Raw genomic sequence first — 27722 nt, forward strand, 5'->3', positions numbered from 1 at the left:
CTAAGAATGCATAATGGCCCACGTAACCGAGCTAGGACTTCATTTATCTCTACCTTTGTTTCTTTCAGCACAGCCCAACGAGCCGAGCTTAACACTTTTCTTTTCTCACTTTGCAGACTTAGGTTGCCAGGCACTCCCTTGAACGCTCAACCGAGCTACTCAGCGTCATTTCTCAACCAAGTTAATACTCTGTTAATTTATACATAATTTAAAACCTCATGGGTAAATATAGGTTTTTAGTAAACTCACCAAGGGCCATGGCCGAGTTCCGAAAGGACTACCATATCCTTGATGATGTCCATCTCACTCTAGCCGAACTAGATATCACACCTTGGGGAAACCCTGGTTTTGTGCCTTTTACCCTTCTTTCCATTGTAGAAACCGGACTACGATTCCTTCTACAGCCTATTTTTTGCGAGTTCCTTAGACAAACCAACCTCTGCCCTACCCAGCTTTCCACAAATTCAGACCGCATAATAAATGGCATCACCGAGCTAAACCGGCGGGCTGGCCTTAACCTCGGTCTAGCCGAGCTCTTCCACCAATACTCCATAGGATCGGCTAAAGATGGCTGGGTTTACTATTTAAGAATAAGACGCCATCGTGAAAAGATAATAAAGAATACCCCGGATAAAGATGTGAATGATGATGATTTCTTCTGGGTGTCTGGGAACTTTGAGGACCAACAAGCCCAGATCCCGAGCGACAGAATAAATTGGAACAAGGGTATAGCTGGTAGGATTACCTCGGCTCAGTTCCATGCTTTTCTTTACTTCGGTTTCTTATCTTGAACCGTACTAACTGTTACCTTTTTTCCTTCATGCAGATTTGAACTTCCTTAAGTCTCAGTACAGCTACCCAAACTTAAACGCACTTCGTGCCGCACTTCGATATCCAAACAGAAGCTGGGCCGAGCTACTGAATTTTGAACCGACCTACCGATATAGTAGTCGCAGGAAGACCAGAGTGACCGATTTCCTCCTTGAACCTTCACCAGTGCCAGATCCATCCTTGCCTCAAATTAATCTCATCTCACTAACTGCCGAACAAGAAATGGCTAAGAAGAGAGCCGTAAGAGCACTCCTCACCGAGACGAATCGGCCTGAGGTACCACAAGCTGGTCAAACCCAGGAGACCGTGGTAGCCCTACCATCCCATCAACCTGAATCGTCTCGAACTCGTAAGCGCGCTCAGTCTTCCACTACCGAGCCATGCCTCGTCGATGAGAACGAAATTGTGCTTCCCCCAACCGAAGTACCGAGCCCACAACCTAAGAGCCCAGATCGAGCTAACTCTTCTGATTGGGCACCAAGATTAACACATCAGAACCGAGCCATCAGACAAACAGATTCAGTGGTGGCAGATAAAGATCACATGTTGGCCTTCAACCTGGCTAAGAGCGTGTGTTTGCCCCCTAATATGGATCACCACGCCCACCTTACCAAGCTAAAAGGTATCCGCTCGGCCACCAAATCAATGGTGCTGGGGAGTACTATTTCCTTTGTTTTCCTGTTTTGTGCAACTGTTAGCTCGGTTCTCATTCAAAATTGCATGCCACATTTATGCATGCCATGCAAAAGAACCAGATTGCTCATAAGTGTGTGCTAGAGCTACGCAAAATAACTAGACAAGTTGTGGCAGAGGGTGACAAGAAGACGGCAGAGCTAAACGAGGCCAAACAAAAAATGGTCGAGCTACAAACTGAGGTCGCCCGCCTCACCGGTGTAGTTGACTCAGTCGAAGTGGAGAAACAAAAAGCTTTGACCGAGCTGAAGAACTACTAGCTGCGTGAGCTTGCCACAATTGAGGAGAAGAAGAAGGCCAAGATAACCAAGTTGGAAAAGAAGATTGAAGAAGCGGAAGACCGCGGCTACAAAGAAGGCGAGGCAACCTATATCCTGCAGTGCAAAGCTGGGAAGGACTTATTCTTCAAGTGTGGGTGGAAAGCGGCGGTGGCACAGCTCGGTCACGGTCCTGACGCCGAGGTCTTCCTAAACCCTCCTGCACATTTCATACCGGGCTACATGGTGGTGTACGCTTAAGCCATTCAACAAAAATTCCTTCAATCTGAGGATGATGAAGAAGAAACCGAGCCTAACAATGCACCGGTCATCAATGATCCCGCTGTGCAATCAGCTCGGGTGGAGCCACCGGTAGAAGACTTGACGACCGAACTACCAGCTGAAACCGGGCTCCGAGTTGAACTGGATGCGGATCTTGATGACCTTTTTGTTTAGTCTTGTACTTTCTTCTTTTTCTTTAGGTGCTAACTTTAGAAGTTTTTGTAAACCGGGCTATGGCCCCACCTTTTGTACTTTGACTTTGCATTATCAATGAAATCATCCTTTGTTGTCCTTAACTATCTGTTTGGTTTACTTCTATGATATAGAATGAAGTAAATTCTCTAGCCGAGATATTTTATCTCGGTCTTAACTTTGCAATCTAACTAGCCATACTTGCCAACCTCTTCAGCCTAGATCCTTATCTCGGCTGAAGAACAATAAGTGTTGGTTTTTCCAGCCAACCTCTTCAGCTTAGATTCTTATCTTGGCTGAAGAACAATAAATGTTGGTTTTTCCAGCCAACCTCTTCAACTTAGATCCTTATCTCGGTTGAAGAACAATAAGTGTTGATTTTTTCAGCCAACCTCTAAGTTGGTTATTCCTGCCAACCTAGAGTAAAGTGTTTGGTTATTCCAACCAAACGTCCTGCAGCCTAGATCCTTATCCTGGGCTTAGGAGGAGTGTTGGTTATTCCAGCCAACCTCTAAGTTGGTTATTCCTGCCAACCTAGAGTAAAATGTTTGGTTTTTTCAGCCAAACGTCCTGCAGCCTGGATCCTTATCCTGGGCTTAGGAGGGGTGTTGGTTATTCCAGCCAACCTCTAAGTTGGTTATTCCTGCCAACCTAAAGTAAGTGTTTGGTTTTTCCTGCCAAACATCCTGCAGCTTGGATCCTTATCCTGGGCATAGGAGGGGTGTTGGTTATTCCAGCCAAGTTCTAAGTTGGTTATTCCTGCCAACCTAGAGTAAAGTGTTTGGTTTTTCCAGCCAAACGTCCTGCAGCCTGGATCCTTATCCTGGGCTTAGGAAAAGTGTTTGTTGGTTTTTCCAGCCAACCTCTTTAGCCTAGATCCTAATCCTAGCTGAAAAGAGCGCAAAGTTGGTTATTCCGGCCAACTTTGCTTTTGTTGCCCCTAGCTCACTAAAACAACTTTTCCAGAATAAAACAATTATGTTGAAAACAAAACTACTTGTTTTATTGAGGAAAAAAAAATTACAAGTATGTTTAAAAGGGAAAGTTAAAAATAAAATAGTTTGAGATTAGCAGTGTTCCATGGCCTGGGAATGGCTTTGTTGTCCTCGTCTTCCAAGTGGTATGCCCCTTTTCCTGCTAACCCAACCACTTTGTAAGGTCCTTCCCAATTGGGCCCTAACTTGCCGTCTCCAGGTACCAGGGTGTTTCCCATTACTTTGCGCAGTACCCAATCTCCGATCTTGAATTGCCTTGGATGTACTGTCTTGTTATACTTTTTGGACAACTCTTGCTGGTACGAAGCAATGTGAACCAGTGCTCTTTCTCTTCTTTCTTCCGCAAGGTCGAGCTCCAATGCTATGGCTTCTCTATTTAAGTCTGGATCGAAATTTTCGCTTCTAATGGTGGGGAGGCCAATTTCCAGTGGGATTACTGCCTCTATGCCATAGGCTAAAGAGAATGGTGTTTCTCTAGTTGATCGTCGAGGTGTGGTACGGTAAGCCCATAAAACATGAGGAAGCTCTTCAGCCCACTTTCCTTTTGCTTTCTCTAACCTTTTCTTCAATCCATCCAAGACAACTTTGTTCGATGCTTCTGCCTGGCCATTTGCTTGGGGGTATGCCGGTGTAGAGTTGTAGAATTCTATCTTGTACTCCTCACAAAAGCCTCTAAAAATTTTACCGTCGAACTGGGTGCTGTTGTCTGATATCAGCGCCTTGGGTATGCCGAATCGAGTGATGATATTCTGCCAGACAAACTTCTTCACATCTTTCTCCTTTATTGATGCTAGTGCTTCTGCTTCCATCCACTTTGTGAAGTAGTCTGTTGCCGCAAGGAAGAACTTTATGTTGCCGGCTGCTGTCGGAAGTGGCCCTACTATGTCCAAGCCCCACATTGCGAAGGGCCATGGGCTATTTAAGGGTAGAAGCTCTCTGGCTGGCTGATGTATTTGGCGTGCAAACTTCTGACATTTCTTGCACTTCTTGACATACTTCTCTGAATCTGCTTGCATGTAAGGCCACCAATATCCTTGCGAAATTGCTCTGTAAGCTAATGATCTCTTCCCTTGGCGGCTTCTGCATACGCCTTCGTGAATCTCAAACAGGAATGCTTCGACCTTGCTGGGATGGACACACTTCAGGTAAGGTCCTGTGAAGGATTTCTTGTACAAGGCCATTGATGAGGAGAGCCAAAATCGCTGTGACTTTGCTCTTATCTTGTTGGCCTCCTTCTTCTCTTCGGGTAAAATGTCATGTTTTAGGAACACTATGATGGGATCCATCCATGAAGGGCCTAGTTCGGCGCAACATATTTCTTCTACTTCAGGTTCTTCAATGCTTGGTCTGGGTAGGAAATCGATCAATAGTGGATGTGGGATGGATGTATCTGCCATCGAAGCAAAACCTGCTAGTTCGTCTGCTCTGCTGTTTTCTTTTCTGCCAATCTGCTCTATCCGCACTACTTCAAACTTCATGATCTCTTTTCTGACTAACTCTTGGTACTTAGCCATCCTTTCATCCTTTGCTTCGTAGTCGCTTGAAATCTAGTTCACTACCAGCTGTGAGTCACTGTAGACCATGAGCTCGGTGGCATTCATATAGAATGTTGATTTCAGTCCTGCTAAAAGTGCCTCATACTCTGCTTCGTTGTTTGATGCTGGGAAGCCAAGGTTGACTGCCTGTTCCACCACTAGGCCATCTGGTGAGATGAGGACTATACCGAGTCCTGCTCCGTGCTTGTTGGATGCTCCATCCACAAAGAGCTTCCATATCTCTCCAACGAATAGCTTCCAGCAGGTAGAGGGATTGGATGATGCCTTGGGGTCCTGAGTGTTGCTGGTGTTTTCTTCAAAGTCCACACTTACTGTTTACCCCTCACTATCTGATTGTACCAAGTCTTTATTTGTTGATGGGTCTTTGCTTAGTGTAGCATGGTTTGTTTCTCCCTCCCTTTGTTCACTCTAGTCTCTCCTGGGATGTGGCTGGGTATCCTGTATTAGGGGTTGCGCTATTCCAGCGCCACTTTCCATCCATATTTCAGTTGTACCCATTAAGTCAACTGGGCAGACGTGATGACTCTCTAGTGTGAATTCTGCGACAAAGTCTGCCAAAGCTTAGGCTTTTATCGCGATTCTGGGTTGAAACTTGATGTCAAACTGTCCCAACTCTACTAACCACTTCAAGATTCGCCCAGAAAAGTTTGCCCTCTCAAACAAAGCTTTTAATGGAAAAGCTGTGAGGACGATTATGGTGTGGGCGTGAAAGTAGTGCGACAACTTCCTTGAGGCCATCATCAAGACTAAGGCCAGTTTTTCCAATGGTAAGTACCTGGTTTCTGCGCCCAACAATGTCTTGCTGACATAAAAGATGGGCAGATGTTGGATTCCTTCCGCTCGGACCAACACTGCGCTAATTGCATGCTGTGAGACTGCCAAGTACAAAAATAGTTCTTCTCCAGGTATTGGGGTCACTAGCAGCGGTGGAGAAGACATGTATTCCTTCAAATTTTCTAGGGTGCGGTCGCATTTTTCATCCCACTCAAACTTGGCCTTTAATGCTTGAAAAAATGATCGACATCTGTCTGACGACCGACTTATTAACCGGTTTAGCGCGGCTGCCATACCGGTGAGATGCTGTACTTTTTTTTACTGAGTTGGGCCTCTCTAGATCCTGAATTGCTTTGATCTGAGAAGGGTCTGCCTCTATACCTCGGTTGGTCACCAGGAAGCCTAGGAATTTGCCTGATACTACGTCGAACGCACACTTAGATGCATTAAGGCGCAACTTGTGCTTCTTTAGGATCTGAAACATCTCACCTAGGTCCCTAAGATGGTTATTCTCATCTTTGCTTTTGACTACCATATCGTCGATATAAGCCTCCATTGTTCTGCCTAACAATGGTTCGAACATCTTGGTGATCATCTGCTGGAATGTTGCCCCTGCGTTCTTTAGGCCAAAGGGCATGACCTTGTAGCAATACAAACCTCTTGGCGTTGTAAAAGATGTGACCTCCTGGTCTGGTTCATACATAGCGATCTGATGACAACCTCTGTATGCATCAAGAAAGCTAAGTCGGTTGTGTCCTGCCGTGAGGTCTACCAGTTGGTCTATCCGTGGTAGGGGAAAGTTATCTTTTGGGCACGCTTTGTTGACTGTTTTGTAGTCCATGCAGACATGCCATTTTCCATTCTTCTTTGGTACCACTACTGTATTGGATATCCACTTGGGATAGTGCACTTCTCTGATAGCTCCTGTCTCTAGAAGGTTTCCCACTTCTTTCCCTACTATCTCGGCGTGGTGGAGTGTTGATCTGCGAATGCGCTGTATGATTGGTCTTGCAGTTGGGTGGACATTCAATTGGTGACAGATGAAGTTTGGGTTAATGCCAGGCATGTCATACGACGTCCTGGCAAACACTTCGATGTTAGAGGTCAAGAATTCCATGACCTCTATTCTCTCGGTGCTGGACATAGATGAGCCAAGCAAAAATAACTTTTCTGGGTCCTTTTCATCTATTCTTACTTGTACCAAGTCTTCCACTGCCTTCTGTTCAGCGGCTTTGCCAACATCCGCAAATAATTCATTGCTCTCAGGTTCTTCCACCATCTGAACAAACCCTTTGGCAGCTCAGCTACCATTTACTGTGACGAAGAATTGCTTGGACATAATTTGGTCTCCAAAGACCTCTTCAATTACTCCGGCTTCATTGGGGAACCGCATTACTTGATGGTAGGTTGATGCTACCGATCGCATGGCATGCAGCCATGTCCTCCCCAATATTATGTTGTAAGTGGAAGGGACTTTCAATACCCAGAATGTCACTTGTTTTGCCATGCTTCCTGCTCTAACTGGGAGGATAATCTTGCCAACGGGCCATTCTGGCATTAAGTTGAATTCGATCAGGAGAGATACGGCAGGTGCCAAGTCTTTGTCTTCCAGTTTCAACTGTTTGAAGGTTTCATAATACATTATCTCACATGAGCTCCCTTGGTCAATCAAAATTCGCTTGACATCGTAATCCTTGACGCGTAGAGTGACGACCAGTGCATCATTGTGAGGGCAATATATCCTTGCCAAGTCTCTGTCTGAAAAAGACATGACGTTCGTGGCCTCTGTTTTCCCTTTTTTAATGGTAGGTTGCGCACTTAATACCTCCCTTAAGTACTCAGCCTTCTTGATCATTCCCCTGAGCTCACATACTCGCTCAGGTTCGAATACCCCATGTATTACGTTTATCACACCTTGAGGTGGGGCGTCGATCGGCGTTCCGTTTGGGTGATCGTGGTTTTGGGGGGCTGGCTGCGTCCCTCCCTCAATGTACTGGTCTAGATGCCCAACTGCCACTAACTCCTCGAGGTGCTGTCTCAACGGCGTGCAATTTTCAGTGCGGTGTCCTTTTTCCTTATGGAAGGTGCACTGAGATCTTTCATCATAGTCCTTTTGTGCCTCTCCCAATTTGGCTGGCCATCTAACGAAAGGTTCATCGCGTATCTCACTAAGAATCCGATAGATCGGTTTTTTGAACACCGTGGTAATGGTAGTGCGGACTCTCAACCACCTTTTATCGTGGTCCTCTCCGTTGTCCCGCCTGCCTCGCCCGTTTTTACTTGGACATTCTACCGCGTTGACTTTTGCCGAAGTCTTTTTATCTGGTATTACGGTTGTATCAGACTTTGTTTTAGCACGGGCGCCATCCTCCTCCACCCGAATGTGATGGGGTATTCTCTCCATTAATGCTTTCATTGTGAGGAGGGACGTCATGGTAATTAAGTCCCTCAGCCTGTTTCCAACTGGAAGACCTCTTTTGTATTGCGTGATGGCGAGATTTGTGGGGCAATCTTCTATCAGGTTGAAAGTCTCCCAATAACGACTGTTGTAGGATCTCAATGTCTCATTGTCGCCCATGTCAATGGAGAGTAGCTGATCGATCTCTACTGGTGTCTTGGTGTTCGTTCTGAACCTTGTTACGAACGCCTCCGCTAATTGCGCCCAGGAGGCTATGTTGCCTTCTGGTAGCCTTTCAAACCAGGTAAAACCTAGGTCGCCAAGGCCAGATGGAAATAGGATGCACATCAAAGCCTCGTTCTGCCGGTATACTGCCATGACCTGGCGAAAGTGGCTTAGGTACATGTAGGGGTCTGTCTTCCCCCTCGTAAGTCGTAAATTTAGGCTGGATGAAGCCTGAAGGTAATGGTGCGTTCTCAATATCCGGAATGAACGGCGAGCTATGTAGCCTTGCCAATGCTTTATCTATTGGTTCGTAGGCAAGGTGCGGTATTGGCATTCCTACCTCGACGCTTCCATGTGTCCGAGGAGCCAACCGCTGAAGGGTTGAAATTCTGTGCGGGTCACGTGCCCTAGCATCCTCCTTCCGTCGTGCCCTTTCTTCAAGCACAGTCCGTAAGTCAGACGATCTAGGCAACTCCGTTTAGCTGGATGATGTCTGGTGTATATGTGAGGGCCGATAGGTGCTTCCCTCAGTGTAAGACCTCAATGATCTCGTTCTCTCAGACCTGGAGTGCGAGTTCTGGAAGTTCTTGATTGAGTGTCGCCTGTCCTGAGGCTCCTACTCTCTGTTTGCGATGGCGTGGTATGCCTACCACGATCTTCTGAGTGGCGAGGAGGCGTATTGCTTTTGCGCCCCTCTCCTGTTGCCACCTCTTTCCCTTTTATCTGGCACTTCATCAATTCCATGTCCGCCACCATCTTCCTGATTAACTCGTCCTGCTCCTTTACCCGATCCTCCAAAACTTGAGGGTCGATCTTTCGCCTCTGCCTATCAGGACTTGATGAGCGACGGGGGCTGTTACCCCGCCTTCCCCTTGCATCCCTCCGGGGGTTCTGTCGCTGGGACTCTAAATCTGCCATGGAAGGGATGAAAGGCAAACCTTCGCGCCTCCTACTTCCCTCTGGGATTTGCCCGTCAATGGCAGACTGCGGTAAATCCTCATTGTGCGCCATTGCGTTTAATCTAGCGAGGAAAACTTTGATCAAGAGGTTTTGTTCTTTCTGTGCTTCCCACAGACGGTGCCAATTGTACGAGCAAGAAATAATCTTCTCGTATAATCCTGTTGATCAAATTCGCGCTCCTCCAAACGTCATCGCTTTACTCCCTGAAAATACAAATGTGAGCTAGCCGGCGGGTGTGTGCCGGATACCTCTCCGATGCCTAAGTCAGCAAAATAGACAATAGACAAAAGCTCTATGTATTCGAGAATCAAAGTTGTGTTACCTCTCCATAGGTGATGTTATGAGCTTTTATAGGTTCCGCGTGGCACAATCCTAGTAAGACTCTTATTCCTCCATGCAGAGTCCTCCTAGGAATCACACTCCTGAAGGATAATGCTTATCCTTCAACACCCCCCTCACTGCTTAAACCAAGTGAGATGGTTTTATCCCGGTTGGAAGGCAGTACGACCAGAATAAAATAGCCATGCTAAACTGGCTAAAACGACCGAGCTCTAGCTAGCTTGGTTCTTTCCTCTGTTAATCGTACCTTGGTTTCATCTGTAGACCGTGCCAACCATAGCGTACTTGGACCGAGCTAATCAGCAAGGTCCTGAGTAGAAGCCAAAAATACCTCGGCTCAAGATGGTTTGACCGGGCTAACTGTCACCGCACCAACCGTGGTGACCGAGCTAATCACCAAGCTCTTTCGGACCGGGCTATCTGCAAGGCTCCTCCAGACCAGACTAATTACAAGGCCCTTTTACTCAGCCCTTCTTATTGTGGCCCACAGAATGACCCATTACCCAGCTCGGCCCAATTTACATATAAATTACCCTCTCATATATCTATCTATATATTTACCTTATTGTTCCTAGAAATGGAAGACATACTGATAGAAACAGACATAAAGAGACAATTGTTCAGCCATTCCATGAAAAGTCAATGGGAGTTAGTCGTGGAAATATACAAGAAATATGCAGAAGTTCACAGGACCAAGATCACCATATCAGGAGATACCGTATTGCACCTGGCGGTGTCAGTTGGCCAAGAAAAATTTGTTAAACAGCTCGTTGATACAATTTATGAGGCAGATGAGCATGGTGGTGGTGGTGAACCAACAGCAACACGGGTAGCTCGCAGTGTACAAATTGGTGGTGGTGAAGAAGAAAAAGCACCAAAGGCTCTTAGGATAAAAAATGAGAGAGACAATACCCCTCTCCATTTGGCAGCAGCATCTGGTAGTCTCGCAATGTGCTATTCGATTGCTAACAAACATCCAAATTTAATTTTTATTCAGAACAAGGAGCAAATGAACCCTTTGTTCTTGGCTGCTCTCAATGGTAAGAAAGATGCTTTCCTGTGTCTTGGTAATCTTTGTTGCGACAAAAAGCCCTTGCTTGAGTACTGTAGAGGGAGCAACGCGGATACTTTTCTTCATGCTGCCCTCAATAGAGAATACTTTGGTGAGCTATCTATCTATCTCTCTATCTATCTATCTACAAAATGACATCTTGCTCATCATATTATTATGATGTTGGATATGTAAAACAGTTAAGTCTGCTATTAGATTATGAATTTAAATCATATCCTATATACATATTTTTATTATTCCGTGTGTTGATGTATGTGATGTGATGCATTGTGCTGGGGACAGATTTGTCATTTCAAATAATTTGTCGATATGGAGAACTTGTTAATTACTACAATGAGAAAGGATTCACCCCACTCCATGTTCTGGCCACTAAGCCTTCCTCCTTCAAAAGTGGAAAGCGACTTGGATGCCTAGACGCAATCATTTACTACTGTAAGTTCATACTTTCTTTTTTTTATTGTATTTTTTTTTTTAAATTAGTGTTGGGATTTTATCTGGATGTGAGGATGATTTGCCCTTTCTATTTGGATTGTAAGTTCATAAATTTGGATAAAGACTCAAAAATGGACAAGAAAAAAGTAGCCCACCTTTTACATATTTCTTTCTCTTTTGTTTTTCAAATTTATATCTGAATTCATGAACCAAATATAGAATTAGGGCCACAGTTCCTCCCTTTCCCCGCCACAGTTTGAATAAATTTAAATTTCATTTTGTCTATTTGTAATTCATTTTATTTTCAATCAAAGAGCCTATCATAATCTTTATAATTTTTAAACAGTATTGATAGAGACCCCCTCCAGTCACCACCCCCACCACCTCCACACACACGTGGCGGGTGGTGATTGGAGGAGAAGGAAAAAAAAAAAAAAAAACTGGCTAATGAAAGGGAAAGGGGGTCAAAGGGGTTGGAGGAAAATGAGGTGGGAGGAAAATGGGGTTTAAAACATTTTTTAATTTTTAAAATATTATTCACACGTCATTATTTGAATGTATTCTTTATATAAAGACTTGAATATCGTCAGGGCCACCAGCTAGGCCCAATTAACTCTAAGACTTGTAAACTGTAATAGAATCAGATTGCCTCTTTGTAATTTATTACTCTATTGTTGAGTACATTTTTATCTCTTTATTGGCACCAATATTTGCAAGGTACATTTGTTGAGGAACTCAAGGAGGATAAGGGGAAAAAGGAACCCGAACCCGTCACTGCAGGAAATTCAGCTTTTAGCGGCGTTTAAAAACCGCCGCTGTAAGTGTCAAAAACGCCGCTAATTCATTTTGCGACGCTTAGCATCAAGCGCCGAGGACGCGGCCGTCGCTATAACTTCCTGACGTTTTAAAAACGTCGTTATATTAGTATAGACGGCGTTTTTAAAAACGCCGCTAAATGTCTTACTTGACAATACATGACGTCATTATGATATTTAGTGACATTTTTTAAACGCCGTCATATCTTTTTTAAAAAATCTAACCGTTAATATTTTGGATTTTAAGTGGCGTTTTTAAAAAAATGCTGTGATATCTCCTTTTTTTTTTTTTTGAAATTGTGCTAATTTATGTGATTAAACTAAAAAAATACATATAATAAAAATGAATAACACTAATATGAAATAATGACTTACATTCAAATAACAAATGCATCATTAATTCACTTTTCCATTCACCAATCACCATTACCCACAGCATAACATATCCACAAATGATATTTTAATATTACCCCCAAAATAACATATCGAAAAATTGTATTCACAATTCTCAACCAAAAAATTAATTACTACCTTGTATACAAAGCCACAAAATTGCTATCAGTCAAAATATGCTATATATAAGAGGACTAAATTTCCAATAGAAATCTTATATAGTAAGTTTTTTGAGTGAATACAGTCTCGTATCTAGAATACAAAATTGCTATCATTTGATCAATTATCTCTTCATTTGTTGGATTATATCTGTTTTCTTCACCCCCATTCATTAGGAGACCAAGCATGTCATGTTTGGTTTCTTGGCAAGCTCTTCTTTCCTCTACGAGTCGTCTCAGCATGCTACAGATAAGATCAATGAAATATTCCATATCTTCAAAACTAGAAAGGTGCCATCATCATTATTTCACATAAATTTATGAGCACACATCAGCATCATGAAAAGTTCAAAAAACTATTGCATTCAGCAGCACTGCCACGTATGTTTGACTGCTCAAGCAGGTGCTGGTAACCAACTCATGTTGTTCAATGCTAAAACAATTTAACGGGAAAGAAACTAACTTTCAAGTGTTGTTGTTTCACTGAATGTTCAGAATCGTATGTAATAAAAACAAAAGCATATAGCAGGGAGAGAATCACATGTTGTTTGAACTTTCCATTGTGAAGTTGTTGGCCACTAAATTACTGCATATTACACCCCAGCAAATCTCAATGTCAGTTTCAGTTTTAAGGGTACAAGTCAATGTAGAAACTGTCAGTTTTAGTTTTAGTTTCAAGGGTACTAGGATTGTTGCCTTGCCTATTACATGATTTTCTTGCACACATAGCAGGGTTGTGTAAAAAATATGTTGCTGTTGATAAAAATCAAATGGCAAAAATGATTAATCTCTGATGAATTGCAACTTAAAAAAAGAATGACAACTAATTCAATTGATGAAGAAAGATACAAGCAGCATATTTTCCACCCTATTAAGAATGTATAATATCATGTTGCATGATTATGTAAAGAGATTACCATGAAGAACCACATTGCATGAAGTAGTGGCTAAGATTGATTAATAATGGACAAAAATTCTTAAAACTTTATTTACTCCATAAGGGGAAAAATTATCCTTTAAACTCTAGGACTTGCGATTACGGCTTTGTTGCTAGGTTGTAAACAGAAACCCTCAGGAGTGGTATCTTTAGTACGGCAGTAAAACTTAGAATTCTGGTCAAGTATACTTTTTTTAAAAAAAAATAAAGGTGTAATGATAGTTTTTCTAGGTAGAAAACTTTTTGAAGGGTCTTTATTCTTTTAAGAGTTTCCCCAACTTGGTTATCCTAATTTAGAGCCACAATACATTGAAAACAAAGATAATAAATAAATTAATGTAAAGGCTGGTTAACACATTCAGTATACCGCATCTACTTATTGAAACCAGATTACAGACTGCTAGAATTTAAAAGTGAAGATTTAAGCACAAATACTCTTAACACAAGCTAACTCAGATTAATCATATGCAACAAAAGAATTGAGACAAATTACCTGCAAGGCCCTCCCATACATCCGACGTTTCCGAAGGTTGAGCATGGCCAAGGCTATCTCAGGTCGATTCAAGTCATTTCCCTCCTCAACCCACTTATCCAAAGCACTTTGAACAGACAAACCTGGAGCAGCCATGATAGCCTTGAACAATGCCGAAGAAGCTCTCTTTTGTGGAGGTCTTTTCTCAGTTACTTCTGCCTCAGTATCAAATAATTCCAGCTCATTTTGAGGTTCTTCTACACCATCACCATCATCTTCTTCTTCAGAGAGCTCTGGTTCGGAAATCAATTGATCTTCGTTTAATCGTCAACATTGCTGTCTTGAACCACATCAGCAGCACTAGCTGCAGTCTCAAGCTCAGAAAACCCATCCTCCAAATCATCTTCTTCTTGTGCACTGCTTTTTGTGTTAGCCTGTGAAGAAAAACTGCAACACCCCATAAAGAAATTTGGGGAACCATGTGCTGCACTGTAAAATCTCTTCAAAGAGATGCATCCATCAGATGCTACTAGGCGAGAATCAACATTACTGGCTTTGACATCTAAACAACAACTTGCTACTTCTGATTTAGCACAACAAGCTCTAGAAGTTTCGATGCCAAGCACTCGATTCATGAATACAGTCAATGAAAGCAATTATGAAACCAAAACATGAATCAGTAACAGGCATGCAACCAATATTCAAAATTGCATTAATTTGTTGTTTATAAATTATATGTACGTAGGTACTAAAAAATGGGAGGAATCTACCTCAACAATTTACTGCCTGCTTTGCACTCTATTTTCACCCGACCAATTTATTAAATAGAATAAGGCCCTGCTTTTCCCTGGTGAGGATTATAAAGTTTATAACGAAACAATGTACAGGCTGTACAGCATAATGTTTTTTTGCAGAAGAATGTCAATAACAAGAGTTAATGCCTTGCTTGGATTCAGTCCTGCAAGTTTTTTTTTTTTTTTTTTTACTTCTTATAAATAAAATGTGTTCGTCCATGTGCATGTTTGAAATTTTAATTGAACATAAAGACCAAAAGAAACAGAACGCAAATAAATAAAAGGAAAAGAAGATCGTAAAACAGAGAGCAAAAAACTGATTTCCAAGTAATGAGCGCCTAACATTTTGTTTGGTTGCTTAGAAATGTTATAAGATGATAATAAATAAGAACATCAACACTTCAATTATCTCCATCTTGAAGTACCCAAGAACCCAAGTCAATTGATAGTTCAGGACAAAGAAATGGAAGAACGAAAGTCGTATGGATTCACAAAGACTTACTAGAAATATTTGTCGTAATGAGTCCAAATCTTTTCATTAACAGAAAGCTACCCATACGACTAAAAGTTGCACTTTCTTTTCTTTCCCCCCACTCTCTCAGCAACCAAACAAGGTAACCAATGATTAGCCAACGGAAACCCTTGTTCTTTAAAACAAAACCAGGAAAATAGATTTTTTTATAAAATTACAACCACAACAGACCTTTCAAAATTCAACAACTCCATCAACTACGTAACGAATATATATCAGAACCCAGAAATGACAGTAGCCACAAGACTTCAAGTTTCACTCCCTTTACTTTTTCCCCCCACTTTCCCAGCAACCAAACACGGTAACAACGTTTAGCCAACAGAAATCCTTGTTCTTCGGTACGAAACCTGAAAAAAATGCATATATAATTTTGATAAAAATACAATCATGTCAGACCTTTCAACAATCAACGAATTCATCAACTACATAAATAATATACAACAAAACCTAGAAATGACAGTGTCCAGTAGGACTCAAAAAATTCATTTTCTTTACTTTTCCCCCCCACTTTCTCAGCAACCAAACAGGACAGAAGATTTGGCTTTAGAAGAGGCCACTCAACCCTGCTGAGTTTCACATGTAAGAAGAGGCCAGCATTTATATGACGAGTAACTCAAACTACTCTGTCGAGAAATCAACATGCCTAACACAAACAGAATATCCAAAAGGAAAAATTACATAATGAAAACTAAAAGTGCTCAATTAGAATGTGTTGAAAATTGAGTATTCAAGTTCATATTAAGATGAAGTAAATTGTAAGTGGTAACGAAATAGTTACCACTGTTGCGGAGGAACAAGCGGGTTTCTCCGTCATAAAGGGTTCCTTTTGCACGTTTATAAGAGAAGAAATCCTCACATAAGTCATCTTGACCCTGTATTCACTCAAAAAACTTACTATATAAGATTGACACCATGTATTATATATATCGACACCAGCAAGTCTCAATGTCAGAGACAAAATAAGATCAAGGGAAAGAAAAGTTGAGGAATCAGTTGATTTAATCACCTTATTACAGAAGAAACAGCTACCGCAAGGCATTATGAAAGCTCCAACCACATGAGCTCCGACTGGAAATCTGAAGAATCAAGGCAAAACTAATCCTGTTATCCATGTTGAGGACCAGTCCATCATTTTGGGAGTTCTTAGTGAATCGTGATTAATTATAGCATATTTTCAAAGAAAATTTAAGTAAACCTTTCAATGATTTTGGTGTCCGTGACGGGCCCATGCTCAACCACCTCACCTGTGATCTCATGACCCATAACACAAGGGCTAGCAAATGGAAGTTCACCTATGATTACGTGAAGATCAGAGTGGCAAACCCCACAGGCTGCATATTTCAAGCACTCACGACATATAATGACATCATAAAATGCTCAGTTATATATATATACATGTTTGTGTAGTTGGTCGAAGAAAAATTTACCCTTGGTTTTGATGAGAACTTCACCAGCCTTGGGGCGAGGCATGTGGAACTCTTCAATAGAGAGAGGTTTATTAGGTTCGGTAAACATAACGCCATGCATGTAGGAAGGCCCGCCATTCAAGTGATACGATGAGGCAGACTAATTGAAGGCAAATCGTACGTATGGCATAATGCAGTATATTATGACTGAAGAAGATTAGAAACATAGATTAAACGAAGAGCTATTTCTTCACTAACCGTCCGTTTGGTATAACAGGTGAGATAAGAAAACAATTGATTTTTTTTTTTTTTTTGACAGAGAGAATGAATAATTCCTCTCTCTTTTGTGAATAAGAACAAAACATAAAATGGTAAGTCACTCAAGTATCAAACATCAGAGGGACATAGTTTCCCTTTGATGTACCATGTCCTGTGTTTAACCGCTGAGGGATTTAATGATCAAAGGCAAATAGGGAGAGGAATTTTTGCTGTATTATTTTTATTTTTATTTTTATTTTTATTTTTATTTTTATTTTTTGGCTGAAACAGATTGATCTATTCTTTTGAAACCATGAAAATGACTCTATCTAGTTCAAGTGTTTTATTGGATTGTATGTTCTTTTTTATTGTTGTTGGTATGTAGCTCAAGTGTTTTTGAATTACTGTTTTCTCTTTTCAATACAAGTTCTTCCACATCCAAAGTCTTTATAAGGCTTTATTGAAGATGTTATTTTTTTTTCAATAATTGGCATGGTAAAACTTTACAGAAGTTCTATATATATATATATATATATATATATATTTCTCTTTTACCTTTTGCTATTTTATTATGAAATTGCTATTCATGTTTATTTAAAAAAAATTTACCCATTCAATTTAAATGCTATTGGCCTATTGCTCAAAACTACTAATCAAGCGGGCAAGGAAATGAGAAGTGTATACCACAATGTTTTTCGTACATGAGCAGCAAAAATATTGATTATCCTATTTATAATTATAGACTAACATCCTAGTTGTTTGGCATAAAATATTTTCAAACACAAAATTTTATTTTTGGCACATATTTCAGTAAACGATTTTACAAGAAAAATGTTTTACTATGTATTGTTGGAAAACAACTTATTGTATTTAATTCCACAAGTTATTTTCCAAGAAGGTCAGAACCACTTGTAGAGAGGGATTATATTAATTAAAACGAGACCATTTTGTATTTAATTCCAGAAGTGTTGTTGGCTTTATACATTATTGATAAAAGTTAGTTTTGAAAGTTTTACCATGCCAATTATTGAAAAAAAGTAACATCTTTAAAAAAGTTTAGATCTCAAAACAGGGAAGGAAACACCTCTTTGTGTCAGCTAGGCTTTCCTACCAACCCACCACCACCACAACCCCACCCCCAAGAGAGAGAGAGAGGTTTGACAAATTGAGCATGTTATTAGAAGGGGGAAAAGGTTTTGGCACAGTCCAATTGTGGAGAAGGAATGAAGGACAACTCGTTGATTAAGCAACAAATTATATGTAAAAGCAGTTACCTTCAAAGGCTCAAGGGTACCCTCTGCCATAGGAAGACCTGGACATTCAACAATCTCACACAGTCCTTTTGAACATTAAAAATAGTTATCGGTCATGAACATGCTCCAAAAATATGAAAGACCTGAAATTATGCCAAAGCATGAATTACTGTGTTGGAAAATAGAATAAACTAAACACCTACCAGAAGCAATACATTGTGAGTGGCATCTTCTGTAGTAACATTACCAAATGTTGTGGTTAAGCCTAAAACCTCCAACTGTGGACTTTGGAATGCCATAAAGATTGCCATGCTATCATCTGTAAATCAATGAAAACATCAGTCACACCTCACAAATGACACTTGACAGTGTCACCATTGCACTCAATAAATGTCTATCTGATCTTATTTGAGATCTTCTATTGGCAATGTCACCATTGCACTCAATATATATATATATATATATTCACTTCTAAGTTGTATCCATATGAAGTAGGCCTTATTTCATTTTTCAGACTCAACTCTGCACCGAAAGTGTAGTGTTTTTCTGCGATCGATCTATACAATTAAAATCAATCAAAGTTTCGCTTCTTTCTCGAGAACCGAGATTAAAACTAGAAACTCTCAACCGAAACTCAAAAAAGAAAAAAGAAAAAAAAAAGAGTTGAAAAGTAGTAAAATTATGAACATGTGAGAAAGGAGAAGAAAGAAGAGCGATGAATTGAGGAAATGTAGAGAGGACATAATTGAATCAAAAGAATACAGACTTACGAATACCTGGATCAAAGCATTGCACTGTTTACGAATGCCTATGAACTACATAATGCCTATGAGAATTGCACTGTTTAGAGCTGAATAAACTTAGAAAATGAATAAATTTACTCGTCCATAACTGGTAAAAAAGGTTATCCCTAATCAAAGCATGGGAAGAAAGTGAGAAGTCAAAAGCAGAGAACAACTAAGATTTTTTTTCAAATATATGATGTTATTTCAGAGGTAATGAGAAGTTTTCTCAGCAACCAAACAAAGGATCGAAAGCACAATGTAGAGTTCTGAGATTGTAAAACAAAGGACCAAAAGCACTAACCTTTGATTGAAGAAGACGAAGAGTTCCAAATCGAACTTCGAAATCACGGAGCTGAAGTAGATTTTGAAGGATTCGATTGGTTTTTCTGAGATTGTAGACAGCAGTGCTCAAAATCGAACTTCGAAATTGCAATCGCTCTGAGAAACTACGAGATTGAAGCCATACGGCTGCAAATAGGTTGGGTCTGAGAAACTTTGAAATCGTAATCGCTTGGAAGAACAATCGAGAGAGAGCAAGAGAGTGAGAGATTTGAGTGAGTGATAGGTTCGAACTCGACGGTGGTGGGTTTTCAAAATAAAGGTGTGGAGAGACAAAATAGGGTTTGTCATTTGGAGGCGCTTCCAAGCGTCTTCTATTCATAAAACGGGGCCGTTTTGATTAACGACAAAAGAGACGTTTAAAAAACGCCGTTAATTATTAAAAAAAGTGACGTTTCATAAAACGTCGTTAATTAAGCGCCGTAAAATCTCTAATTTCCTGTAGTGCGTGGAGAACTACCAAACGTGTTTCTTCATCTATGAACTGTATAGGAAGGTGGTCCGTGTAATTTGTGAGTTTTTTTTTTTTCTAATTAATTCGTATATGAAATTATAGTTAAGAGACAAGCAAGCTGACCTCTTTCTTAGTCAGATACAAGATTATTGTAGCATGTTGTCAGAGTAATCAAAAAAATTTATTTTATTTTCTACAATTGTACCATTTAAGTCTAAGGAATTGAGTATTACTAATTTTTAAATTCAACTGCTACTAACACTACAAGAATTTACACATTTTGCGATCACTTTTGCCGACCAAAAAAATTTTAGTCGCAAAAAAATGACATTTGGCGACCAAATATTAATTAGTCGCAAATGATCATTACTTTTGGCGACCAAATATTATTGGTCGCAGAAGGTTATAGTTTGGCAACCAAAAAATATGTTGGTCGCAGAAAGTGGTATACTTTTGCCAACCAACTACAAATTTGGTTGCGGAAGGTCACATATTTTTTGGCGACCAAAAATTTGGTCGCGAAAAATTTATTTTCAGCAACCAAAAAAAAGTAGTCGCCAAATTACTATTTTTAGTGACTAATATTTTAGTAGCCGTTGATTGAGATTTGGCGACTAAAACAATTTGTCGGCGAAATAACCTGTTTTTGCGACTAATTTGAGAGTTTGGTCGCCAAAAGTTTGGGGAAAAATTTGAAAGATGGAGGGGGGAAATATATATATATATATATATTGTTTTCAATTTTTCCTTACGCCTCACTACCTCAGGCCCCTTTTCTTTAGATTTTGCCCTAATTTTGACAGACCCAACAAACAAACCCAACAACACACACGCAGACTCTCTTTCTCTCTCTCTCTGTCTCTTTACCCTACCATCCGACGATCTACACAGTGATGAGCGACGATCTACACACTGAACCTCTGACCGACGATCTACACTTCTGAACGGCGATCAATTTGCATTGAACGACGATCGATCTACAGTGAGGTCTCTTTCTCTCTCTCTCTCTCTCTCTAGACGATCGATCGATTAAATACAAGTTAATCGAACGACAATCGATCGATTTGCATTAAACAGAAGTTAATATTATATATATATATATGCTCTAATAATTTATATATAAGTGCCAGCAACACCAGCAACCTTTACTGTATAAATTAGGATAGATTTCTCCTTTCCCTTCTCATTTTTGCTATGTTTTGGAACTTTAGATGCGTTTGGATTTTGGCTTTGTGAAAAGGAAAGGAATTAATGGGTCTGTGAACAACAAAAAAAAATTATTGTACTATATAGTTTGGGTTAGAAATATAAGCAGAAAATTAATTGATTTGTTTTGTTTGATTGGGTTAGAAATATAAGCAGAAAATTAATGGGTCTGTGAACAACAAAAAAAAAATGAATCTCTGTTGTTATTTTTGTTTAGTTAACCATAAAAAATGAATATGATAAGGCCTTGCATAAATACTGATAAGGGGTCTGTCAATTATTTTTTTTTTAGTTAACCAGAAAATTGATTTGTTTTGTTTAGTTAATGGGTCTGTGAATTATTTTTTTGTTTAGTTAACCATAAAAAATGGGTCTGTTTAATTAACCATAAAATTGATTTGTTTTGTTTTGTTTAATTAATGGGTCTGTTTAGTTAATGGCTTGACTACTGTGTTTCTGTGTAATGTGGAAATGGTTAAAAAAATTAAATTCTTTATTTATGCGTATGCATGTTTGTGCATGTGCTTTGGAAAGGAGTGGAGAACATATATGTATGCTTATTCAAATTTTGTACCTCAGTTTTTTCAATTACCAAGGCTTTCTTTTAGTGTTTCTTGATGCCATGAGAATGTTACAATTTCTGAATATAAATGTTTGAGCCATGCATGAACTTTTGCTTTTCCCATATTTCTTTGATAACCAATTGGTGCCCTACTAGTAGACTTTGAAAGGGAAAATTAATCCTAGTCCTTGCTCGAAGTTCTTGTATTATAATTAAGGGTTAGTTGGTTTGTTGAGGGGGGAAATTATTGGCAGAGGCACTTGCTGCTTGCTTCTTGTTGCATATGCCAGCTTTCTTCCTTTGTGGCATGTGCATTTGGAAGCTTACACATGCATGCATTCGAGCTAAAATGAAACATGATTTCCTCTTGCTGTCATAAGTCAATGTTTGAAGATGGCAATAACACTTGTCATGTCATTTCTTACAGGTACGGAAAGAGAGTGCCTATTTAGCTGGATGGGTTTCATGGGGAGAGGCTGACAAACAAAGAACAATGGCATTGGAAAACCTCAAAGCTGATTGTAAAAGTCTTAAACGAAAGGTTCAGTGACTTCTAGCCCAACCTCTGTCTCTCTGTAAATATATTATATCTCATAGATTAGTGGTATTGGGGACATAAAGTTTAGATATTTACACTCCAATTGATTTCGGGATCCAATTCTAGAAAGTCTAGCTATTTTCCTTGATTTTTAGTGTGATAAGAAAGGAATGCTGAATAAATAGGTTTTTATAAGATACCTCCTTGACAGATTACAAAACAAAAGTATGGTTCTGCTACTGGTTTGATGGATCTTCTTGTGGCACAAAGATTGAAAAATGATGGATGATGGAGTTTGTTTTCCAAACCCATGTTTCTGATGATTGAACCATACAATCTACATACAGTCTATATATGGAGTTTGTTTTGCTTATTTGCAGAACCATACAGTATGTAGATTACAAAACAAAATGATGGTTCTGCTACTGGTTTTCTTGGAATTTGTTTTCCAAACCCATGTTTTGAAAATATGATTTCACTAAAGTTTTGTTCTCAAACTATGACTTCAATCATAACAATTGAGACTTCTAAAAAGAGCATAACTTACCGTATCTAAACCAATTGGAAGGTCTGCAATTGAAGAACCAGCACGTTTAGATATTTTCATAGCTTCAATGCTTTTAGTAACAGAACCAACTTCAATCACCTAAAAAACCATAAAAACACTACACATAAATATCATGAAGATGATACATAATATAAGCATTTTAAATGCACAAGTTTCTTCATTTCGAAGAAGCATGTCTGATATGAACTAAGCATGTCGGATTACAACACTACTTTCTAACATATCATGTCAATTGCACTTTTTTGCCTCAAACCTAATACCTTATCAAGACTCAGATCATGTTTTTGCCACTGCTATGCAAAAAGTAGATACAAGGTTTCTTATAATTAATAAATAAAATAAAATGAAATGAAGAAAAAGAATTAAATTCTAAGATCAGCAAATTTAGTTTTACTTTTTTTGAGCAGAAATGAATTATGTTTTAAATCACATGATCTACACTATGAAAGAACTGTCCAAGTAGAAAAAAGCTAGTGAGTTTTTCACAGAGTATTGCCAACAACTAGATAGAAGCGAGGCAAACATGAAAACAATGAAAGGACAGTAAAATGGGTAGTTTCTCAGGCCTAAGGCTATTCAACAGTCCAAGAAGTTGACCAGCAACTCTGTGCTAGTTACATTGCGGAATAAAGGACTCAACCCAACAGGCCATGATCTTTGATGGGTCTGATCATAGGCTTGTTTGATGGGTCTGACCAAGTGATGCAGATTATTCTAGCTAATCGATCCATTAGATACATGAGAAGATGAAGTAAAACTTATAGATGAAGATGGTTCAGCAGAATTAGCCATTAATCAACATCCTCCTCTTGAGCCTTATATAATATCAATCAAAATCAACACAATAAAATTGTAAGTAAATGAGCAGAATCTATAGATCCCCATATGGGAAATTCAAGTACCTAATGATGAAGGTATGGCTCAAACAATTCCTCATGACACTATAATCTATACAAGTCTACCTCAATCGTACCACATTTTAAAGCTAGTGGCGTACCATGTTCTCATTCCTGTTTCACATACCGGAACGATCCATGTTTTAGATATTATAGATTCATCATATTGTTATTATATTATTTTACTAATTAATTTCACCATTTCACATGAGATTCATTTTTCTTCTTATTAATGAATCAGAAATTTAACCCTTATACAAAGCTTGAAGCATAAAGCTTGGTCCCTATGGCTCCATTTAATTGTTAGGAATGGTGTAAAGGAAAGGAAAAGAAAATGCAAATGATTTACTTTTTTTTTGTTAATTGTCTAGTTTACATGTATTAGGAGATAAAGTTACAGACTATTCACATGCATTTGCCAAGCCTGGATTGCGCTCGGTTTCAGAAGGTATTTTAAACAGTATTTGTAATTGCAAAGACATCTTCAGACTCTCTTCATATCTGAGTCTCTACAGTTTGTTTTTCAGCAGTTCCAGAGGTTTCCTTTTCACTGAACTTGTTTCCAAGTGGCTTCTCTGTTGGAAAACCCTATCAGGTCAGCATTCTTAAGAAATGAAAGTTAAATAATTCCTAATATATGGCAGTTGTCATTATCATATTGCAATTATATTCTCTTATGTTTTCCTTCTATTGGCATTGCATAAATTCACTAGAATGCATGTTTTCAGTTGTTTGACAACATTCCCAAGCAGTTGCATCCCTATGACAGGGCATCAGAGATCCTTTTCTGTGTAAGTTTGTATATACCCTTTGAGCATAAGGCTAAGCCGAGTTATATTAAATCTTGTCTTTCTATACGTTCTCTTTGAACTTTTATAGAACTAGTAACAAGTTATAAAGGATATGCTCTTCTTTTGAAAAAAAGATTAAAAAAACCTTGCTTTGGTATCAAACTTCAAGTGTTATCACACTGCAATATGATACTTGATTATTTGTTAATTTGTTTTCACAACTATTGTTTATCAAAGTTTGCCTACACATGATCTGTACTATTTTAGAAAGCCAGCAAAAAATTTGAAACTTTTTATATGATCAACAAATATTAAATTTGGGGCAAAATGATAATTTTGTCCTCTTTTAAAAAGCTGCGACTTTATTAACAATCATTTTTCCCGCTAATGTAGGAGGATGTAGTTGGTTACAAGTTAATACTTACAACTACTATATACCTTTCCACTACTTGTCAAATTTCTATGATTTTTAATTTGAACTACTAAAGAATAGTGAAACAATATGGTATAGGAAGTGTTTGTATAGCACATGCCTCATTGTAGTATCCTAATATGAATATAAACTCTAATATTTGGTAACATTTCTTGTAGTATTCGAGTGCACTGGGTCTAGTTTCTTAAATAAGTGAATACAATGTCACATAGCTTGTAGCATTCGAGTGTATTGCACTTTGTTTTCTCAAATAAGATGATATAAGCTCATCAATATTATTAACTATATGGTGTATAATAATAGCATCCAGGATTGTGCGCATTGTAATAGTGTTATCTTACTTCTACGATGCTTTACACATTTTTGAAAGGGGCTAAATTGATTCAACTACTTAAAAAAGGTATTATCATTTTGGGCTGATCCTCAAATAGTGTGCTAAAAATGACAATTTTACGTATAACATTGGTATATGTCTGGCTGATAAATAAAAAAAAAAAAGGCAGCTCTTATGTCTGGTAAAACAGGGGCTTTTTTTTTAGTATTATAATTTCCAAATACTAAAATCTAATAGATTTTTGAATTTTTAATGATGGCTTACTAAAATAATCTTTAACATGTTATACATGTCAAACACCTTTTCTGATTATCAACTAGGCATGTGGTTTAAAGTATATTCCACAAGGAATAGCAAATAGAAAGTATAAAACCCTCCATCCATCTATCATGTCCTTCCCTTATGTAAATCACAAGGCACTAGGTAGCTTCCTTCAAAAACGTACAAAAATTTGTAAAGAACAATTAAAAAGGATCTTGTTGTGGGATAAGAGAAGCAACATATGATGCTTCTAGATTTAGCAACAAAATACGGTAGGGACGATCAACAAAAGCTAAACAAACACACACACAAAAACAAAAACAAACATATGGTAGGATTTCTAGTGTAGAAAAGTATTGACTGAGTGTCAAGGACTTACTGAAGAGTGGCAAAACAAATCAGTAGTGGTTGAGAAAAAGGGGGTTGTCTGGATGTGAAACAAAGCAACCTGTAGAGAGAGGAAGGTTGTGGAGAGCCTTGAGGTATCTGATAAAATGCAAAGCCACTAGGAGAGAAAGGATATTCCAAAAGGTAACTGTAGTACATCCTTGTATATATAGAGGGTTGATCATGTGACCTGTAACTAGCATTTTAGATATTCCATAATTCTATTAGAATATGTGAGAGCCACTGAGTTTGAGTATTAAAAAAAAGTCAATGAGTTTGAGAAGCTGTGTATTCAAATACTTCCCATTGATAACAGGTCTTAGACTTGCAACTGAAAGCTTCCATACATTACAACATTCTTCTCCGTGTAGCGCATTCTATTGCTGAGGCCCAATTAATGGATAATGCATCTTTTGTTGTAAGAATTACTCCTCTGTAGGATTTCAAACAAAAGTATTCCAGAAATTTATTTGCATCAAGGCTTTTAACTAATATGGTGTATTTATCAATCAGCTCTTGGATAAGACATTTGATGAGTTTGCTAGCCTTTGGATGAATATGAAAGTTGAAGTAAAGACCAAAGAAGATCATGAAGCTCGACAATTCAAGTTCAAGCCTTGTGCATTTAAGATAGAGAACATAATGGAAATTGACATATCAACTCTTGGTGGTTCATTAGAAAATGAGATACTTTCAGACTGGCAGGAATTGCTTTCTGATGAAAAAGTTGCTGAAAAGGTAATTATAATTTGTGTTTGTGCTGTGTGTGTATAGTTGTTTTTCTAACAGTGTCTTTTCATCCATAAAGAAAGTTGCAATATTTGTGATGGTTTTTCCGTTATTTGTATATAACCATTCAATTCTAATTTGTGTCGATGAAGAGAAATGCATGGAAGTGGATTGGAGGGACCCATTCCATCAAACATATCCCTTTTGAATCAATTAACTGAATTGTGAGTACAAAACTTTCTTATAGCAACAAAGTAGTTTTAGGAGGTAATGTTATTTTGTTGATTTATTTGATTGATAGCGTACTGTTGATGGAATTGCTCATGGTGTGATCTCTTTGACCGGGAGAATCAGTGACATAAATTTTAAGGCTGCGGAATTTCCTACCTTGAGCAACACTACAGGGCTAGTAAGATTGTATGTTTGATGATACAAGAATTTATAATGTTCAATATTTATAGTGTGTATAGGTGAGTTTCATCCTGAGTTTAATTTTATTCATTTTTTTCGTATTTAGGGTTTTGAGAAACTGCAACATTTCTGGTGAAATCTCGAAATATATTTGGAAAATGATGAATCTGCAAATGTTGTAAGTAAAGCATGTTAAGCTTTGGTGAATGATTTTTATTTGACCTTCAGTGTTTTCATCAATGTATAATTGATTACACGACCAAAGCGATTTAATTTTCCATCCTGTTATTGTTATTGCTGTTAGTTTTTTTCACTGTCAAGGCACGAAAAGGACAAATCACAGCTCATTTATATCACAATGCTTATTGAATTTTGTTCACAAATAGTATATAATTTTTGATCATCATGCAGGTGGATTCTGTAGTTTACCTTGTTGACGCGTACGACAAAGAGAGATTTGCAGAGGCCAAAAAGAAGCTGGATGCCCTACATAAAAAACAACAACAATACTGAACAATACTCAACCTTGTTAACACCGGATGTTCTTTTTTTTTTTTGAAATTGATGCTAATTATGTTAAATTTTTGTTGGAATGAATTGTTTTTTATTTTTTGGGGTTTAGAATAGGGTTTTGTGAATTGTTCCTTGTTTTTGGAATCAATGTTGCTGCTGCTGAGTTATGTGTTGAAACTTGGATATAGAAAATTTTATAATAAGACCTGTTTTGATAATGAATTTGTCCTATTTTAATTATGAATTCGCTAAATATTACAGGTGTATTATTTTCCTGCTTTGGCGACCAATTTATTAGTTGCGACAAATAAATTATTTTTTTTCGCAAAAAATGACAATTGCCGACTAAGAGTTTTGGTCGCAAAAAATACATCTATTGCCGACCAAAAATTTTGTTGGTCGTGGAAATTCACTTTTGCCGACCAACAGTTTTGGTCGCGAAAAGTAACAATTGGCGACCAAACTAATTTTGGTCGCACAATGTCACAGTT

The 27722-nt window shown here is 38.6% G+C and overlaps 1 protein-coding gene and 1 non-coding gene across 2 annotated transcripts; one reads left to right on the forward strand and one right to left on the reverse strand.

Moving 5' to 3' along the window:
• Nucleotides 1-12206: 12206 nt before the first annotated feature.
• LOC114286119 (uncharacterized) lies at nucleotides 12207-13568 on the reverse strand. The gene is made up of 2 exons (XR_014350819.1): nucleotides 12914-13568; nucleotides 12207-12616 (listed from the first exon to the last, which is right to left on the reverse strand). It is a non-coding gene; the product is annotated as an uncharacterized LOC114286119 (transcript).
• Nucleotides 13569-20352: 6784 nt separating this feature from the next.
• Nucleotides 20353-27449, forward strand: LOC114284106 (midasin). The gene is made up of 10 exons (XM_082905856.1): nucleotides 20353-20589; nucleotides 21798-21911; nucleotides 23744-23820; nucleotides 23900-23967; nucleotides 24101-24163; nucleotides 25895-25996; nucleotides 26092-26316; nucleotides 26609-26724; nucleotides 26825-26896; nucleotides 27130-27449. Exons 6-10 carry the CDS (start codon nucleotides 25976-25978, stop codon nucleotides 27140-27142), a joined length of 447 nt encoding a protein of 148 aa, XP_082761982.1. The 5' UTR covers nucleotides 20353-20589; nucleotides 21798-21911; nucleotides 23744-23820; nucleotides 23900-23967; nucleotides 24101-24163; nucleotides 25895-25975; the 3' UTR covers nucleotides 27143-27449.
• The last annotated feature ends 273 nt before the right edge of the window (nucleotides 27450-27722 follow it).

Source organism: Camellia sinensis, chromosome 14, assembly GCF_055761805.1.
Source record: "Camellia sinensis isolate YWXY chromosome 14, ASM5576180v1, whole genome shotgun sequence".
Taxonomy (NCBI): domain Eukaryota; kingdom Viridiplantae; phylum Streptophyta; class Magnoliopsida; order Ericales; family Theaceae; genus Camellia; species Camellia sinensis.

Coding starts and splice junctions, on each gene's coding strand:
- LOC114284106 (XM_082905856.1), top strand. CDS start 25,976: ATGGATAATGCATCTTTTGTT. Junction 25,997..26,091: donor TGGATAATGCATCTTTTGTT/GTAAGAATTACT, acceptor TTTATCAATCAG/CTCTTGGATAAGACATTTGA. Junction 26,317..26,608: donor ATGAAAAAGTTGCTGAAAAG/GTAATTATAATT, acceptor TTTGATTGATAG/CGTACTGTTGATGGAATTGC.